The sequence below is a fragment of the Ctenopharyngodon idella genome, chromosome 19 (genome assembly GCF_019924925.1).
Source record: "Ctenopharyngodon idella isolate HZGC_01 chromosome 19, HZGC01, whole genome shotgun sequence".
NCBI classification, from domain to species: domain Eukaryota; kingdom Metazoa; phylum Chordata; class Actinopteri; order Cypriniformes; family Xenocyprididae; genus Ctenopharyngodon; species Ctenopharyngodon idella.
In genome coordinates, this window is record NC_067238.1 from 28,357,407 (window position 1) to 28,377,487 (window position 20,081).

At 38.8% G+C, this 20,081-nt stretch overlaps 1 protein-coding gene across 1 annotated transcript in view; it reads left to right on the top strand.

Annotated features, from left to right (window-relative positions):
- Positions 1 to 1,440: 1,440 nt before the first annotated feature.
- The window catches only part of cdk6 (cyclin-dependent kinase 6), a 51,093-nt gene continuing 32,452 nt past the window's right edge, over positions 1,441 to 20,081 (top strand). The window contains exons 1-4 of the mRNA XM_051872215.1: positions 1,441 to 2,680; positions 4,170 to 4,500; positions 9,851 to 9,986; positions 16,708 to 16,875. Of these exons, the coding sequence (XP_051728175.1) occupies positions 4,277 to 4,500; positions 9,851 to 9,986; positions 16,708 to 16,875 (528 nt within the window). The 5' untranslated portion in view covers positions 1,441 to 2,680; positions 4,170 to 4,276. The remainder of the gene's footprint in view (positions 2,681 to 4,169; positions 4,501 to 9,850; positions 9,987 to 16,707; positions 16,876 to 20,081) is intronic.

Below are 20,081 nucleotides of genomic sequence, written 5' to 3' on the forward strand. Positions count from 1 at the left end.
TTGCCTTCAAAACTGCCTTAATTTTTCATGTCATAGATTCAACAAGGTCCTGGAAACATTCCTCAGAGATTTTGGTCCATATTGACATGATAGAATCACACAGTTGCTGCAGATTTGTCGGCTGTGCATCCATGATGTGAATCTCCCGTTCCAGCACATCCCAAAAGTGCTCTATTGGATTGAGATCTGGTGACTGTGGAGGTCATTTGAGTACAGTGAACTCATTGCCATGTTCAAGAAACCAGTTTAAGATGATTTATCCTGCTGTAAGTAACCATCAGAAGATGGGTACACTGTGGTCATGAAGGGATGGACATGGTCAGCAACAATATTCAGGTAGGCTGTGGCGTTTAAATGACACTCAATTGGTACCAAGAAAATACCCTCCACACCATTAAACCATTACCAGCAGCCTGAACCGTTGATACAAGGCAGGATGGATCCATGCTTTCATGCTGTTTACGCCAAATTATGCCAAAAATCCATAACATCTGAAAGCCGCAGCAGAAATCAAGTGTCTTCAGACCAGGCAACGTTTTTCCAATCTTCTGTTGCCCAATTTTGTTGAGCCCATGCGAATTGTAGCCTGTTTGCTGTTCTCATCAGACAGGAGTAGCACCCGGTGTGTCTTCTGCTGCTGTAGCCCATCTGCTTCAAGGTTCGGCGTGTTGTGTGTTCAGAGACGCTCTTCTGCAGACCTCGGTTGTAAGTGGTTAAGTTACTGTTGCCTTTCTATCAGCTCGAACCAGTCTGGCCATTCTCTTCTGACCTCTGGCATCAACAAGGCATTTTAGTCCACAGAACTGCCGCTCACTGGATATCTTCCCTTTTTTGGATCATTCTCTGTAAACCCTAGAGACAGTTGTGCATGAAAATCCCAGAAGATCATCGGTTTCTGAAATACTCAGACCAGCCAGTCTGGCACCAACGGCCATGGCACGTTTAAAGTCACATATATCACCTTTCTACCCAATTCTGAAGCTCAATTTGAACTTCAGCAGATATACGTCTACAAACCTAAATGCAATTGCTGAAATGTGATTAGCTGATTAGATATTTGCGTTAACAAGCAGTTGAACAGGTGTACCTAAAAAAGTGGCCTGTGTGTGTGTGTATATATATATGTATATATATATGTAGTGGCCAAAAGTGATGTCTGGCCTAGGAAAATTGACATCATCACAATTTATTCAAATATTATTAAAAATTTGTTAAAAGATTTTGTAAGCATATCGCATAGTTGTGATTGGAGTAAACTGTTTTATTTGTGATAATGTGTGGACAAAATTTTTTTGCCAGGCTGTCATACAAAGAAATTATGAACATATGTGAAAACAAGAGAGAACCAATGAAATATTAATAACTGATTATGTTGTAGTCAATGCATGTGAGCTTTTTATTTTTTTTTTGTATAATAAAATAAATACTGTTGCTGTAGTTTGTCCTTTTTTACCAAATAATTTTGTCAGATAAATACCTTAACCTTAAATATACCTTAAATACCTTAAAAATATAAACTATTTTCCTCATATTTTGATGTCTTAATTGAACTTGTAGGTGACAAAATAGGTGGCTTGTCCATAAACAGTGGCCAATACTTGTGAATAGATTTAGCAGTTTTACCAACACAATGACAACAACATGTGACAGTAAAATAATGCACTAAACATCATAATATGTAACATAAAACACAATAAATGTACATAGCTGCTAAAATGATAAATATGTACAATTTACCATAATTTTTCATTCACAAAGAAACAATATTTTATGCAATGTATAACCCTTATAGTAAAATTACATGCAATTTCCTGTTAAACTACTTTATGTTTATAAGTGAAAGTATAGTTAACTAATAAAGTTTTACTGTAGCATTTCCCCCTATAAAACATGCACATTTTGCACTGCAAGAGTGAGATCTCAGCTTATCAATCCGCAATGCAAAAGTTTTATTTTTACCAACCTGATTTAACACGTTAAAGAAAACCAATGATACGGATCAAGAACTGCAGTGCAGTTATTGATAAGGTCAATTTACTGTATGCATTATTTAGAAGAGGTAATCCGTTGCCTCACTAATGTGGATTTTCAGATCCACAAAGTTTCCATTAGATGCATCCAATAACCTTTCCGCGTCCCAGCTCTTTCCCCCGCGGTGATCCCGTTTTGACACCGAGACAAAAACAAAAAAGCAGTATGAATGGTGAAGGAGCGAGCAGGCAGGGAGAAAGCAAGAGGAGGCGGTTAGTCTTTGTAGTCGGTGAGGAATGCGGAAACGCTCCTGCTCTGTGTCAAACTGCTCTGAAGGGGGTCAAGGCACATTCAGCCAGCGTGGGAAAGCGAGGAGGAGACCGAGCACACACACGCGCTGCATATTCCTGCATAGATGGGAAAAACATAAAGGGGGAAGGACGGCCACAGCAGATCGATGAAAATCAGTCACTTTTTTGTATACACTCTGCTTTCTTGAGGGACTGATCAGACGTTCTTTCACTTGATCTGCTGTTGCAGTGGTGTGGTACTGCTGGGAGATGGGGCTTAGCGCGTGCACCATCCGACTACCTGTGTGGCCCGTTGCGAGGACACTGCACGAGCTGTGATGCGTGTGGAGACGCTGGGAAAGTTACTGAAGTTTATGAATGACGCGACTCTCCGGGCGGAATATAGGCTAACAAACGGGGTAACTATACTGGCCAAACTCCCATTCACTTGTGTTACTTATATTATTTGTTCGTTCATTGCGCGTTTGTACATGCATGCACGCACGCTAGATGGTTTATTAGTGTAAGTAAAAGTAGGCGCTTTATTTCCAGCGTTTATTGATATGCACAGCTAAACAATGCAATCAGTAGATAACCACGTGCTCAAGGCTGTGTGGCACAAAGAAGAGTAGGACTTGTCATTAGAAAACTCAAATCGTTTATATTTTATTGACAATATGCGCACGTGTTAGATCCAAATCTTGAGTTTATTGCATTCGCTTACTGTACGGAAACGAGTTATATTAAGCACACCTGACTCAATGGTTAACGAGTAATTCTGTGCTAGTGACGTGAAGACGTCAAGTTATTTAAAAAAAAATAAATAAATAAAAAAAAAAATTAAAAATGCAAATCGTGATTTAAATATTTTTTTTTCAGTGATGAACGTTTTTAATTTCTAAATTAAACGCTGTGGTGATGTTATTTTGATTATTTGAATTAAATCAATTGGATTATATATTTAAAATAATTTTTACTTTGAGTGTGTGTGTGTATATATATATATATATATATTTGTGGGGCTTAAAATAAAAAACGTCAGGGTGGTGTAACTGTTCTGGAAAAAAGTCCTATTAAAAGACAATTTTAGCCTACTTTTTTTTTAGTATTTTGAATTATTTAGCCTATTTAAAGTTGTGTTTTAAAGTAGGCTTATTATTGATTGATTATTTATTTATTAAAAAAAAAAAAACTCTGTCAATGTGGTCTAACCAGCATGCAGGAAGCCATTTTGTTGTCATGTGACACGAAAAAACTATAAATCAGGAAATGATGTCACAGTGAGGTCCCCTGTAGACCCGCATAACTGTCATTAATTTTTTATAAATGTACATATTGACTTTTTAATGAAAAAGCATGTTTTATTCAATGTCAAATTGAGTAACATAAATAACTTTTTCACATTTTTGACTTGAAAAATATTTGTGGGGGAAAAAAGAAAAATAGAACACTCTTTGAAAATGATTAAGTTGTATACAATCACATCACATATTCAAGCTGCAAAGTATATATATTTTTTCTTGATGGTTATGCCACTTGACATGTCATTAAGCTTAGCTTAAGATGATTTGTAGCCTATGGTATAAAATATATGAAACCAACGTGAATACAAAGGTTGAAATTCTAAGAATTTAGCAAATGTGCCCTAACTAGACCTTTTAAAAGTTTTCTCTTTTATATAATTCGAGACATCATTCACCCACATTCTTTATTACTGTGTGGACTCCAGATGTTGTAATAACTGGACTTTTCTTGATATTTGGCTATAAAAGAGGCTAAGCTAGCTTTGTGTATGTTGTATTTATGGTTTAGGATACATATCTGTTATCTTAAGTGCGTAGATAAGCTTTGATTTAACTCTGATCATTGGTGTTTACCTCTGCCTCCTTTTGTGCTCGCGCTCTACAGGCAGTGCACGTGCCAGCGCCGCTCTCCCAATAATGCCTTTGTGAAATATCCGCGCGCTCGTCACGTTTCGGGATTCCCCGCAGTACCTCGCCGTGTGAGAAAAAAAAATGGACAAAGAGAGCTTAACCCAACAATATGAGCCGGTGGCTGAGATCGGCGAAGGTGCATACGGAAAGGTGTACAAAGCACGGGATTTGAAGAACGGGGGCCGCTTTGTAGCCCTGAAAAGAGTTCGGGTGCAGACCGAGGAAGAGGGAATGCCGCTGTCAACTATCCGCGAGGTGGCGGTGCTGAGGCAGCTGGAGTCCTTTGAGCATCCCAATGTGGTCAGGTAAAAAAAGGGAAGGGAATGGGAGGGCAGGGGGGTCCTGTTTTATTTTGTTTATAAATGATAACTTCACATACTTCCTCTTGTTATATCTGTTTCCTGCTAGGGTGTAGGTTTGTTTAAAAGTTGGACATATTACAAGGAGACAACCCTGATATTATAATTTTTAAAAACAAACCAGTGATTAAAGGACTGATGCCGAGGACATTAATCACATCCAGAATGTTGTTGTTAAGAAAAGCTTGGTGTTACAATGAAAATACCATTATTCCTCATATCAGAAGTTTCATTTCCTGCACATTTTTCTGCCCCACAATATCAAATACGTTTGCTGATATCAAAGGGTATTTCACTCAAAATATATAATATATAAATGTTTAAGTAGGTTACATTAAATTCAACATGAAATCAACATTGACCATTCTTATTTTTTTAGGGAATATTGCAGTATTTATTATAAATGTTTTATCTGTACACATCATTATTTCTTTAAAATTCTTGTGCCCTCATAAACTTTAATCAAAATAACGTCCCCTCCCACCTGCATTGACATCTCTTCTCTGATGACGTGTTCATCGGCACGAGGGCGGGGCAACCTGTCACTCACATGACATCACAGCAATAGAACTTAATCAGGGTAGCGCCATATTTAAGTTTTGACAGGAATGAAAATGAGGCTGTGAGGGATAGAAGTACATTGTGTTCAGTTGATTGCACTTTTGTTTAACAACATACATTTTTCAGTTGATGAAACCTCTTTCCGAAAAAAAAAAAAAAACCTTTCATTAGACAAAAACAACTCTGTTGTCAACAGTACCGACTGCGATACCAAGTCGGTACTGTAATTTTAAAAATGTGATGCTTTGAGCGCTGTTGAGCGGATTCGTAAACACCTCTGATTGGCCTTTGTGTTTATGTGCTCATCAGATATGTCTGTGATTGGCTACAATGATCAACGCATGGGAGCATTTGAATTTGAAAGCGTTTTGAAAGCGAGATCGCCTGCTTTCAAACGCTTCCGTGTGTATCTGTGTAAGCGCTCTGTGAAGACCGTCATTGATGTCAATTTACAACATGTTTTAGAAGCGTTGATCACTGTAGCCAATCACAAACATATCTGATGAGCGCGTGAACACAATAGCCAATCAAAGGTGTTCAGAGTGCTCAAAGTGTCACATTTTTAAAATGTCAGTATTGAATTGGTATCGTGGTCGGTACTTTTGACAACACTAGTTGTAAGTTGTGAAAATTACATGATCTAGGACCTTTATACAGTGTTTGCTATTGTAAAGACTGCAAGATTATCCCTCACAGCCTGGTTTTCATCCGTGTTAAATTCAATATGGCGTCTAACCAAACCACAATGATCCAATCAATCCCCAATGTACTAAATCAAGTCCCGTACTACATTTTTTTTTCTTGTTCAAGAAGCTGCTATACATCACAATAGGGAAGAAAAGACTATCGCAACTTCCGTTTCATGCCGACTTTAAGTATTGACGGTCATGTAAGTAATAGGCGAGATAGTGTGGCAGATGTCACACGTTCCTGTCTATAAAACGCTTCACCTGAATTATTTCTAGTGTGTAGGCATTTCACACCCATTATTTCCTGTCACATCATTTTGCCCTCATCGACCCTTGTTCAAGGGAGATCCCCGAAGAACTTCGAAGACACTCCCCTAAGAAGACACTTTTTTTCCAATTGAAGATAACTGCAAAATTTGGTGGATTCACCTCCATCAGCTTGTTTTGTTGTGGAGCAATGTGTGGGTTTTCTCAGGTACTGAAATAAGTGTGGGGAGCTTATAATTAAATTCATAATAGACCGATATATTTGAGATTACTGGCATTGGATGATAGTCATGCTAATTTAAGAGCAATGAGTAGTTTTTAGATTTTTTTTATTTTGAGTAAATATGATGCACATTTAGTGTTACTTTAATTTGAGCACTTCTGCAAATCTTTTGCAATATTATCAGCATTGTCCCCTTACGTAACTATATCAATCACTAGCTGCCATAATGATAAAATGAGTCATCTTTCCAATGTATAAACGTGTTTAAAAAGCTGAGCATCTCTGCAAAAGATCATCTAGTCAAACCAAACATTTAGGATTAGGATGTCTTTAAGGAACAGCTATGCGGGTCCCATTGTTTTGATAATTAGATTGTCAAATGCAAATGGTACCATTGACGCATGCACCTCTCTGACAATTCACCTTTCCTGGGCAACTGAAACGATATCCATTGTTGACCTTTATGTGCAGATGTGAAACCATTGATGCGCAAATATCTGTGAGCAGTCGGCCGTCTTTCTTGACACAGAATAGATGCATTTTAATTCTTCATTGTCTGTGTCTGGCATCAAGGTCATCTTGTATTGTTTTGGTAATGTGTGTTGATTTTTTTTTTTTTTTTTTTTTTTTTTTTTTTTAAGCTTGGTGAATGTCAAAATGGGTAGGTGGAAAATCTTGTTTTGAGATCACCGGTGTCTCCATCAGGAGAGTTCTTGCAGCTAATGGACTGATGGCTCGGTTTGAAGGGCTTATCTACTTCATTCAATTGATGACAGAACTCACGTCATTGGCTGACCTAACTCAAGGCCTTAACCTTGCCATGGAGCATTGCGCACTAAAAGCTGCTGAACATGTGCACTTCATTCTTTTGACTAGACTAGACAAGGTCTGGATTGCAAATGTAAATTTTGGTGGTTTGTAATTTGTCCATGGATGCAGATGGATGTTTTTCATATAGTTTGTCAGTTTGTTTTCACCCTTTGCATTATTGACAACAGCGTTTGAGGTGCATGAACTTGTCAAAAAACCTGATGATCATGTTCTACGGCAAGATTTGAAATGATCCAGAGAGCATCTTGAGGTTCAAAGGAAGAACATGATTTGTGTCATAAATTTGCACATTTGATTAGTGACCTATTTCTTATCCACTTAAAACTGTTCTTTCACTGGGGTTCCAGACTTTTGAACCCCAATGTATTTTTGAGTACATAAAGCATATTTTTCTGTAGAGTGCAAAGTGGAAAAGAGAATGCAAGAAACTTGTTTTAAATTATGCCCATTTTTACAAGATGTAATTTAAGTCTCATGTGTCCCCAGAATGTGTCTGTGAAGTTTCAGCTTAAAATACTTCACAGATCATTTATAAATCCATGTTGTAAATACCCATTTCTGACTACAGTCCAGAACAAGCTGTTTTCGTGCATGTGCCTTTAAATGCAAATGAGCTGCTGTGCCCCGCCCCCTCTCTACGATCACAGTTCCTGCCTCAATCGGATTCTCTGCCAAATATTAACAAGACATCTGCTTGGTTTTGATTATCATCTATATCCCGATCACTCTCACGGATAGTATAGTTCTTCTTTCATCATTAAAGTTTATTATTTCCACGCGTTTTAAAGCTATATCAGTTTAAACATCTAATGGATCGTTTTCTGAGCGCACTTATCTGAAACGCACACACACAGCTGGCTGTCAGTCTCAAGTCTCGTGAGTGACTTCTCTTTCACATTTTTGTTTTGTTTAAACTGTCAAATACACACAAGGTTCTGTCAAAAACACACACAGTTCACATAAACAGTCAGTTATGTATGTGAACGTAAATAGCAGGCAACGTTACAGAAATCGTATGTGTATATTAGATCTGTGGTGCATTCCCTTCAAAAATAAAACTAGTCCACTGCTTTCAGCGGCTCAGATGTAGGTAAATGAAGACTGTTGTGTTCACTCTTGCATCCAATAACAAAACATATAAATTACTTACCAGACATTGGAGAAAATGGCGGACAGTGTACAGCTTGTTTAGAGCGGAAACTATGGCTGCATCCGAAATCGCGTACTGTAGAGTAGGTACTACATTTGAATTTAAATTTACTTCACGACCGTTGAAAAAGTATGTTCTATAGATCTTATGTAGCTCCGCCCCTTTTCAGCGCTACGCTCGTTGTCTTTTGACTTCCGGTTTGTATTTCCACAGCGATCTTACCTATTTATGAATGAACTGATCGTTTTAAAATCTTCCCGGTCTACTGACATTTGTTAAGACATCTGCTTTAAACATACAATGCTCATAATAACTTTTGTTAACTCTACAACAAGTAAATTTACTCCACCAGCTAGTTATTCCATGACAGCAATACTTTTAGAAATATATAGAGCTACCGCAAAAACGGAATATTATAAAGATGGCGGCGCACTTGTTTCTCTGGCGAATAAGGTCTATATAGTACGAATGCGTGTAGTATGAATGAATTCGGACGTACTACATCCGCTATGTTTTTACCGTCACATGACCTACCGGCATCAGTTACATTCCTTCAACTCAATTTACAAATCCTCTCCCGTGGCCTCATGGGATAGTAAAGTGTCCATCGTACGCGCACTTCAGAATCTCACTGGAAGTAGTAAGTCATCCGGGTACTTTTCACCTACTGTTTTCCGAATACTATGAATTCGGACATACTACTCTGTTCGCATACTGGTTTTCGCGTACTATGTAGTAGAGTAGTATTCGATTTCGGACGCAGTGTATATGATAATGCAGGACTGTCAGTCAGCGGTCGTGGGCGGCGCCTGTGGGTAATGTGACGTCACATTAGCACCATGGCTGAAAACAGGTCATTGGGAGACACTGCTTATGATTTATGGGGATTAAAACAAAAGGAGTGGGTGGATTTTTATCACTATAGGGTGGTTGTGTACACACACTGCCAACACACATTTTTGTCCAAACACCGTGCAAAAGTGAATTTTGCATAATAGGTCCCCTTTAAATGAACCACTAAAAGATGTTGGGACTCCTATAGGGCCGTGTGTTTGGAATGCTGTGAAAGTGCAGTCAACCTCTCAATGCTTATAATGAGAATATTATTCATGCCATATGTTTTGTTGGTTAAGAGACTTCATTGTGGAGGCACAATCTGGATTCCAGCAAAATCGTTTCCTGGAGAAGTTCAGTTTATGATGTCATGGGATCGGGTAACCATGAAAGAATCTTTTCGTAGAACTCCTCTTCTTTTGAGAACTCCTCCCCTTCTGTCAAATATCTTATCTTGTAATAAAGCATGCATCCATGTCCTTGTAGACCAATTTAATTTTTGGGTTTTGTCCCTGTTGCATTGAAAGGTCTTGCCAATGTCAGCTTGAGGACAGTGTAAACTTGTCTTTTTTTAGAAGGTTTCTGCTCTGTTAAACTCTTCATTGAAGATCATATTGTAAAATCATATTGCATATGCCATTCAAATGTATTATATGAACCTGTCAAAGTTGATACTTGAAATACTTGTCACTCAAACAGCATTTAATGAAAGTGTTCTTGTTTATGCCTTTCCTTCATTAGGTTGTTTGACGTATGCACAGTTTCCAGGACTGACCGGGAAACCAAACTAACTTTGGTCTTTGAACATGTGGACCAAGATTTAACCACATATCTGGAGAAAGCACCTGATCCAGGAGTGCCACCTGAAACCATAAAGGTACCTTCATACCAGCAGATTCATCTCAGCACTTACGATCAGAACTGTAACCTGATGCTTTTAGCCCAGAACTGTAAAGGTTAAGATCAGCATGAAATCAAAATGAACCCTGTTTGCTGTTTAATGCACATATTTAATGTAAATCCTGGTCTTATTGTGCACGAATCAGCACAATTCATATTATTTTAATCAAAATGTAAAAATTTAAATCTAAATCTAAAGCGACTTTCCTCTTCTGCTGATGTCACGAATCCCTCTTTTTAACTCCCTTCAACCACATTCTAGTATGTCAACTATGATGGCCCTCTCTTACATTTTACCATTCAGGTTTATTTTTAAAGGTGCAGTAAGCGATTTCTGTTGAAAGTGGATCGGACCGAGCACCAAAACACACTTGTAGCCAATCAGCAGTAAGGGCCGTATACACTCATTAGGTGCGACCCTGTGTTGCGTAACGCATTTGTGGATGTGGGGGTGGAGCTATCAAGATAGGGGTGTGGTCCTTTTGGGTAGGGGCGTGTTTGTTTTGGTGATTTCAAATATCAACAGCGTTTCTCAGAAATCGCTTATTGCACCTTTAAATAAGTCTGATTATGGAAGTAAAGCAGGTTGCAAATAACATTTCACATTAGCTATGTTTCCATCCGCCAATTTTTATGCGCATTTTGGCATATTGCATAAAAAAACGCTGAATGGAAATGCCAAGATGCGTATAATTTCTAAAAATGTGCATAACTGTTGAGGTGGATACAGTTTTTATCTGATGAGAAGACATGCCTATAAACTACGTTGGAAACACACTTACCAAATAAATCCCTTGATGCGCAACAAAAACCCATGTGACTTTGCCTCAAAAGTGGATGTCATCGGATAACCGCACTAACCAGCTGACCAATTTCATTGCACAGCATCTCAAATGTTGGTTTGATAATTTTGAAATGCCTGCGCTAAAATCTGTCATCAGAATGATTTGGTATAATGACTCTCACATGATTGTGTTCCTCAACACCAGGCATCAGAACACAAGATAACATGACCGCATTTATTGCGTTTCGTCTGCGCACTCTCAGACACAAGTCATTTATGATGGAGGAAAAAAGAGCCACAGTGGCTTCCTCAGTTGCAGCAACTTCCATTTTTATTACAGATATTTTGCGTCAGTTTACTAGGAAGTGGCGTATTTGTTCTCTTAAACCAGGGATGTCCAGTCCTGCTCATAGAGGGCCACTGTTCTGAAGAGTTTAGCTCTAACCCCAATTAAACACTCCTGAAGAGCTAATCAAGGTCTTACTAGGCATACCAAAAACTTCCAAGCAGGTCTGTTAAGGCAAGTTGGAGCTAGACTCTGGACTGTGTCCAACTCGGTCCTGGAAGGCCACTCCGTTATTAACTATAATAACTAGCTTCTGGCAGACGGGCATATGGATCAATTAGCGGCGGAAGAGTAACCTCTGGCCCGACGCATAACGCGATGACGAACAAAGAAGCGCAGAGGATCATGAATTACAAGTCTAAAACCAGAAATTTTTAAAGAGAAATGTCGGAGGATTTCGATATAAGAGGAGCTTGAGTTTGTTGCACAGCCCTATTTGTATAAACCGCGAGAGGCGTCTAAGCTTACGATTCTCCTACATCCTACGTCATACTGTACATCGTGTCAGGGGTTACTGTTTTGGCGCAAATCGACTTGCGCAGTATGTGTACGGTCGTCTGCCGGAAGCTAGCTATTTTAGTTTATAAAGTTTAAATATGGATATTTTTTCTTTCAAGAACCCATCGCTTTGCTTCAGAAGCTCTGAAGCCGTATGGATTATTTTTATGATGGATGGATACATTTTTTTTGGGCTTCAAAATCGCGCCCCCCTTTTACTACCATTATAAAGCTTGGAAAAGACAGGATATTTTTTAAATATATCTCCGATTGTTTTCGTCTGAAAGAAGATAGTCATATACACCTAGGATGGCTTGAGGGTGAGTAAATCATGGGATAATTTTTATTTTTGGGTGAACTATCCCTTTAAAGCAGTTTTTATTTCCATTCTCTGTATTTTTACATTTACATTTATGCATTTGGCAGACGCTTTTATCCAAAGGGACTCACATTGCATTCATGGTATCCATTTTATCATTTCTTGCTTTCCCTGGGAATTAAACCCATGACCTTGGCATTGTTAGTGCCATGCTCTACTGTTTGAGATACAGGAAGGCTACTCTGTATCTTCTTCAAACAGCTGTTTTATATATAAAAAAAAAATAATAATAAAGACATTTTTTTTATTTATTTTTTTATTTGTACTTTGAGGCCTGTGAGCAAAAAGGAGTGTTTTGGCCTTCTAAGTCAGCAGATGAAGGATGGAGCTCCCTCAGATCACAGAGTCTTGTCCTTTTGATGGGCAGTGCATGTGGTGGATGGGCTTCTAATTAAAGGCCTGGGTGCCTGTGTGCCTCTATTTTCATTCAGCTCTGGCGTTCACCAAAGATTGGCCAGAGGAATGTTCCTTCAGTGTATGTGTGCATGCAAAGGGTTTGTGTAAGTGTAGTGGCCTCCCTCTCAGCCTTTCACTAGTATAAACCTGCGGACTACCAGGGGCTACCTTAAGTCATTCAAGCCAGATATCATTTTCTTTAGACTAGAAATAATCCTGCTGCGTGTCAGTGTCCTCTTACGTTTATCCGGAAAGGTTTGAGCGGAAACGTTGGATTTGTTTTGTCCTGATCATCTACTCTCCTGTAATCTATTTTGACTTTTTCCCACATGGTAGTCTTACAAATCCATTCATCATATTTCGCTACCTCTCCCCCTAGGACATCTTACATTGAGCACTGGAACGAACCGTATCTCTCTCTTTGTCATTTGTGCCAAATTGAAATAGAAACAGAAGCTATGAAACATTTGAAAAGTTATAAAGTGACACCTAAGGGGTTTCCTTTGCGAGTTTTGTGTATCGGTAAGAAAGGATTGTGTATCGAGAGGGACTTTTGAACATAACACAGTCTTGGTTTGAGTCTCTGGTTTGCATGTTAGAGATAAATGTGCGGTTTTGCATTTCCCCAGTGATCTGTTATATATAAATTATTTATAGCTTTTTTGTAATTAATTTTGGTCTTTTTTTTTAATTATTATTATTATTATTATAACTTTATTTACATACATTAAATATACTATCATTCAAAAGTTTTTGGGTCAGTAAGAGTTTTTTTAATATGGAAATTAATACATTTATTTAGCAAAGATGCTTTAAATTGAACAAAACTAAATTGAACAACTTTCTAATAAATTCTGTTTGTTTGAATTTTCTATTCATCAAAGAATCCAAAAAGTATCATCTCCACAAAAATATTAGGCAGCACAACTGTTTACAACATTCATAATAATAAATGTTTCTTGAGCAGCAAATCTGCATATTAGAATGATTTCTGAAGGATCATGTGACACTGAAGACTGGAGTAATGATGCTGAAAATTCAGCTTTGATAGCAGGAATAAACTATGTTTTATAATATATTAAAATAGAAAAATTAGTTTTAAATTATGATAATATTTCAAAATTTTATAGTTTTTACTGTTTTTTTTTTTTTTTTATCAAATAGATGCAGATACTTCTTTCAATTATATAAATTACATAAAAATGTATAGATTTTTCCTCACATTATAATTAAATAGAAAATAAAGGAAATTAACAGAGATGATGATAATGTGGATATTTTTATATATATAAATGAGTAACCATTTATACGCTCTAAAAAAAATAGCTGTAAAAACAAATTTACTGTTTTCCATTGAAACAGTAATATACTACCGTAAAAACAATGCATTCTGGGTAATTTTCGAGAAAGTATGACAAATATTAGCCAGAATGCATTGTTTTTACGGTATTTTACTTCTGTATATTACAATGCATTCTGGGTAATTTTTCATTTTCGAGAACATAACTTATAGGCTACTTTCTTGAAAAACGACAAATATTAGCCAGAATGCACTGTTTTTTTTTGTATATTACTTCTATATATTACAATGCATTCTGGGTAATATTTTTTGTCGTTTTCGAGAACCTTATAGGCCACTTTCTCGAAAATGACAAATATTACCCATAATGTTTTTACAGTACATTACTGTTTCAATGGAAACGATATTTTTCTGTGTAAATTTGTTTCTTTTCTTTTTTTACAGCTATTTTTTAAAGTGTAGTCAATTTATGCAATACACAGGCTTCCAGAGTCTGAATATTTTAACCTAAGAGCTCGTGAATATGCATTAGTGAGATTTCATTTTGTCAGGCCACACAGACATCAGATAACAGACATCAGTTGCAGACTGTGCGGCCCTCCCAAAGATGCCCGGCAACCTTATTCACCACCCTCCTCGGGACACCAGATTGCAGAGGTCCCAGCCTCCACCCCATTCCAGCCCCCAAACTGCCCACTCCTGCCCCATTTCAGACCCACCGCATGCTAATTGATGAGAGAGGCCCCGGGAATCAAATGAGCTGGAAGGAGATCAAGCGGCTGGCCCTGCGTTGGGGAGTGCGGCTAGGCTCTCCGGCCCCGCGCCTTCCCGAAGCCTGTCTCTGGCCCATAAAGGAGAGCCTAATGAAGCATGGGGAAGGAATTACACTAACGCTAACTGGCAGATGTCCTGCATTGTGCCGGGGTACAATAAACAATATGGCTGCCTCTCATGAATTAGCATGAGAAAGGGGGGTGCCTTCTGGAAGCTCTGTTTTGACTGCTGTTTTTGGGGAGGGTTTTTTTTCCACTCTATCCTCCTCGGCTTTATTTCCTCCCTTTTTCTGAGAAGAGGTACTTTAGGACAGGTGCTATCAAATCTTTCCTTTGTTTCGATTGTGAATGCCTCTCAACAAAGCCTGGTTATTTCAGGTTGGTAGTGTTGGTTTTAATTTAAGGCATTAATGTTTTGATTGTAAATTGTGGTTCCTCTGTTGTGTGAATAGCATGTTACAACAAAGGACCGTCTCTGAGGAATCATTCAGATTCCACCTGTTAGGTTACTCCTTTTGAGATTACAATGACAGATTGTGTGACAGGTAAATCAAGCTTGATTTTCCACTTAACTAAAGTGCTTTCTAGAGTATTTCTAAAGCACATCAATCATAATTAAAATGATAATAGTAATACCCCTTAAAGTACTGTTAATAATTATGAGGAATCTGCACCCGCAGAGTTCTCCAGAATTTGAAACAGCCTTCATTTGCAAATGAAGCATGTGTTCATACATTGGGGCTAATTATTATTTATTAATAACTTGCTTACCAAGGCTGCATTTATTTGATCAAAAATACAGTAATATTATAAATAATGACTGCAATTATATATTTTAAAATGTAATTTATTCCTGTGATGTCATTACTCCAGTCTTCAGTGTCACATGATACTTCAGAATCATTCTAATATGCTGATTTGCTGCTCAAGAATCGTTTATAATTATCAATGTTGAAAAAAATTAGACTGGTTAATATTTTTGTGGAAACCATGATTTTCTTTTTTTAGGATTCTTTGATGAATAGAAAGTTTAAAAAAAAGTTTAATCCTTGCTGAATAAAAATATGAATTTCTTTGACACCAAGCATTTGAACAGTAGTGCATATTTATTATATAGTATTATATTCAGCCACCACTTTATGCATTTTAATGACATAAATCTGCAGATTTTCCTCCAAAAACGGTGCTGAAAATGCTTGCAGACTTCGTTTGTCATGATAATTAGATCACACATCCATAAAAGCTACACAAGTACTTAATAAGTATTTAGAGGAGACAATATGAGTGTTTATCCTCGGGTCACGCTTCTGAGGTGGTTGTGTACCTTTCCTTTTCTTTTCACTTTTGTCTCAAGCAAAGTGGGCCAACCGTGGGCCATTTTAGGCCAAGACAGAGGAGCTGGTAGGGGGTTATGCCGTTTTAGGAGCTCCCAGAATAACTGCCTGTGCCTGAAGGTCTGAGAGGTCATGGCTGGATGGGCATTCAGAAAGGCTCGTTGTTTATGCTGGCTGCCTGACTCTAACACACGCGTGTTCCCTAGTGCAGGCCCCCAGTGCACACATTGTGAGGACCTCCGTCCCCTTCCCCTCGCCCAGTCTGACTCGCGCCGTTTGCAGTTTTCTGCTTGAGTGTGCACCCCATTGTTTCAGTGGTTTTAATCACTCACCAGCTGGTTGGGGAATGAACAGTGCTGTGGGCTCAGATCCATGTCACTTGTGAGGTCTTGGCAGCGGGTTTCTCAGGGGTAGGCTGCCACCGCTTGATACCTCTGCTTTGGAACAAGTCAAGCAGCAACTGTGAGCAAATGCTCCCCGCTCGGCACTTCAACCCCACTTCTTTTTCTCTCCCTTTCTTATGCACAGCCTCTTTTTTTCTTATCTGTTTTGTCAGTTAGACCTTCCATGGCCATTATTGTCAGTTTCTACCAAAGGAAATGGCAGTTAGGTTGCTGCCTTTTCCCCACCTTCTCTTGAGTTTCAGTATCATGGTCTGATTTCATATTGGCCCGTAGGCAGAACGAGACTATTCACAATTAGCTGTGATCCCGGAACAGCTGCAGGGAAGCGGAGGCCTACAGGGATGGAGCCTTACGGCAGCGTGTCTTTCCTGCTTAGCCGTCATGTTCGTTATTAACATCTGCCAAACTTAAACTTTAAAGAGACATGCTCACTTTTTTTCCCCTCCAGATGTATATATATATATATATGGTCTTGTTTTGGCAGGATATGATGTACCAGCTGCTGCAGGGTCTGGATTTCCTCCACTCTCACCGTGTGGTTCATCGAGATCTTAAGCCTCAAAACATTCTAGTCACCAGTGGAGGACAGATCAAGCTGGCTGATTTTGGTCTGGCGCGGATCTACAGCTTTCAGATGGCTCTTACTTCTGTGGTGAGTAACGGGGTTGCACAAGTGTCTTCCATAATGAATGAAGCAGTACTATTTGTTAATTTCACAGGATGTCACAAAAATGCTCCACACACACACACGTTTCACTGTATTAGTGAGGACATTGCATAGACTTCCATTGGTTTTATATGATTTTTTTCTATCACCTAAAAAACCAAAACCCCTTCCCCTAAACCATCCTACCCATCACAGATACATGCATTTTAACATTTTAATTAGTGAGAACTAGTAAAATGTTCTCACTAGTCGGCTGTCATAATATTTCACTATATAAGTGAGGTCATTTGGCCCTCACAAGTATAGCCAAACACACAGACAGTAAGTAATGTATGAGACCTAATGTGTAAAGTCCGGGATACACCAAGCTGACGTCAAAGAACAGTGACGAAAGCTGACTGTGTAAGTAAATATCTGTCTATATCAGCAGGTGTTAATTGTCTGTTTTCAACATTCAAAAAGGGAAACCTAAATTAGGACTGCATATATACAAACCGTAAACAAAGCAGCACTCACTTACCATTTTGAATATCAATTATGCCAATCAATTTCTTCATTCCAGTCAGCTCATATTATTATGAAAATATTCGTGCATTGAATTCTCATGTAAGATGACATAAATTTAGTTTATTCTCGTGCACTGACTCGTTCGCTAAGCTAAACAGCCAATCAGAGATTTTTCTCTCACTGACGGCCCAATGGTGATTCAGCTTTCTAAATTGGCCTAAAAAAACCAGACGGCATCCGACTAGAGCCAACAGTGTAGAACACAATGAAAACACTAAGCCGACCGACGCTCAAACATTGCCCAACGGCCGACCGTCTGTGTCCTGGCCTTAAGTGTCATGCTTTTCCACAGTCATGCTTCCTTCCTTCTGTACCTTAAAGGGGTATAATTATGGCCCTTTTTACAAGATGTAATTTAAGTCTCTGATGTCCCCAGAATGTGTCTGTGAAGTTTCAGCTCAAAATACCCCACAGATCATTTATTATAGCTTGTCAAATTTGCCTCTATTTGGGTGTGAGCAAAAACAAGCCATTTTGTGTGTCTCCCTTTAAATGCAAATGAGCTGCTGCTCCTGGCCCCCTTTCCAGAAGAAGGCGAAGCTTTAACAGCTTGCGCTTCGGTTGCTCAACAACAAAGCTGGAGAATCTCACACAGCCAAAATGAGGATTGTCAGTAACGTTGTTCAGCCTTACATTGTTCAAACCGGAGTCGACACTGATGGAGAGACTCAGGAAGAAGTTACAACTTTTAGAATGAAACTGGACGTTTCTGAATGGTTAGTAGATAAATTTATGTAGTTGCTGTGGAGTTGATTCAACTCATCGACTAGCATGTGCCGTCATGTTAATCTTTTGTGAAAATTCAGCGTTGAATTGACCCTCGTTTGTGAAGCAGTCTGGTGTAAAATGACGGCATGATAACAACACTCTGCTACAACAACTCTTCCTCTTCTCTAAAGCAGCCCAACATGGCTTCACTCCCTTTGTTGCGTGATCCCGAGGGCAGGGTTTATGTAAATTTTGGGGTTTGTGATGTCACCAACCCGGGAAGAAGCTCATTGTAATGCTATTTCATGCATTCTGACTTATTTACACTGTTAAAGAGTTGAATTCTCATGCTAAACATGGCCAAAGTTTTAAAACACGAGTTGGATGTATGACGGAGTATTTCTGGGCCAAAAATACTCTTCCAAATCCTCTTAAATTTCGGGATCTTTTTTTTGAGTATGTGCCTGTGTGACATCAGAAAGGTCGGAATTCCTTGTACGGGCACTTCTCCCGGAAGAGCGCGTGCACACACGTCGACCAGAGCGAGAGAGCAAGAGCACACCCATCAACGTGCTTCGTTCAGGTTTACAAAAGTCGTCGGCAGCCCTGCGCAGGACTTGCTCGAGAAAGATTTGTCACTTTGTTTTTAGACCACGAAATCAACAATGTAACCAAAGAAGTGTGTTTTTGGTTGTGAGGGAAAGATAACCTTGCTTCCCAAAGAACCCAGTGTTCAGTGGAGCTGAGAGATTTGTGCTCACGCACTACATTGATGCGCTCTTGATATTTGTTATTAAAATAACCATAGTAGCTGATAGTTGCAATCACTTTTTTTATTGGTTAAAATGAATGGAGAATATCTCGTTTTTTTCCGTGGCTGCTTGAGCCCTCAGGATCGGCGCTTATGGTTTTATAAACAAGGCCCAGTTCTACGCTGGATTTACAGATCGTTTGAAACTGAAAGATGGAGCGGTCACAGTGATTAATGATCCCGGTCATGAGTTGGAACCGTAGGTGGTGAGTAAAACTGCTTCAAATGTCTGTTTTGTTGGCAATAGGCGCCTAAGTGCATATAATGTAAACAACATGAACGTAGTGAATTCATAAATTCATTATTCATCATTCACTATACGCTATATTCGTTATTCAAAAGTTATCCATGGATAATGCGATGGTGTATTGTGTGTGTTTTAAATACAGTTGTTTAGCTGACCATTGGTAGCTTGCAGATGATCACTACGCAAAAGCTGCGCGTGCTCGTGACTCTTTAGCTCCGCTCACACGACACGCCTCCAGGCACTCGGCTGTTTTCGGAAAGACTCGGTACAGCGTATGTATCTTTTATAACTATGATAAAACTAAAGACTTTTCGGCAATATGAAGGATGCACTACTACTCTATAGGTACTCAAGATTAACATGAGATTGGCAGAAACTGTGTTTGATACCCCCCCTTTAAAAAGTGATTTCTGTAAAAAAAAATAAATAAATAAATAAAATAAAATCTCCCTTTGCATTGAACTTTGAGCGTCCTAACTTTGCAGATGTTGTTTATGCTCAAACAGCAACATTACATGCTAACTAAAGTTAAAAAAGTGAAATCATAATCAAGGACCCCTTTAAATTCCCCTTGCACGTACAGTGCGCAGATGACACACAGCAAACATTGTCATTGTCTACTGTAGTACAGTATAGACATCTTTTTATGTATTTGTCCTCTTCGTAGCTTTAGGAGTGTGACATGCCATCATACAGATAGATCCCTTGAGACAGATATGGATGATGTCCAATCAGATGTGGTAGCACTGAAAGGCCACCCATCAGACATGTGCCTGAAAGTGAGCACATAATGTGTAAAGCGATCCCTGCAGAGGCTGTCCCATGTCTTTGGCCTCACAAAGAAGCCTAAGCTGAGAT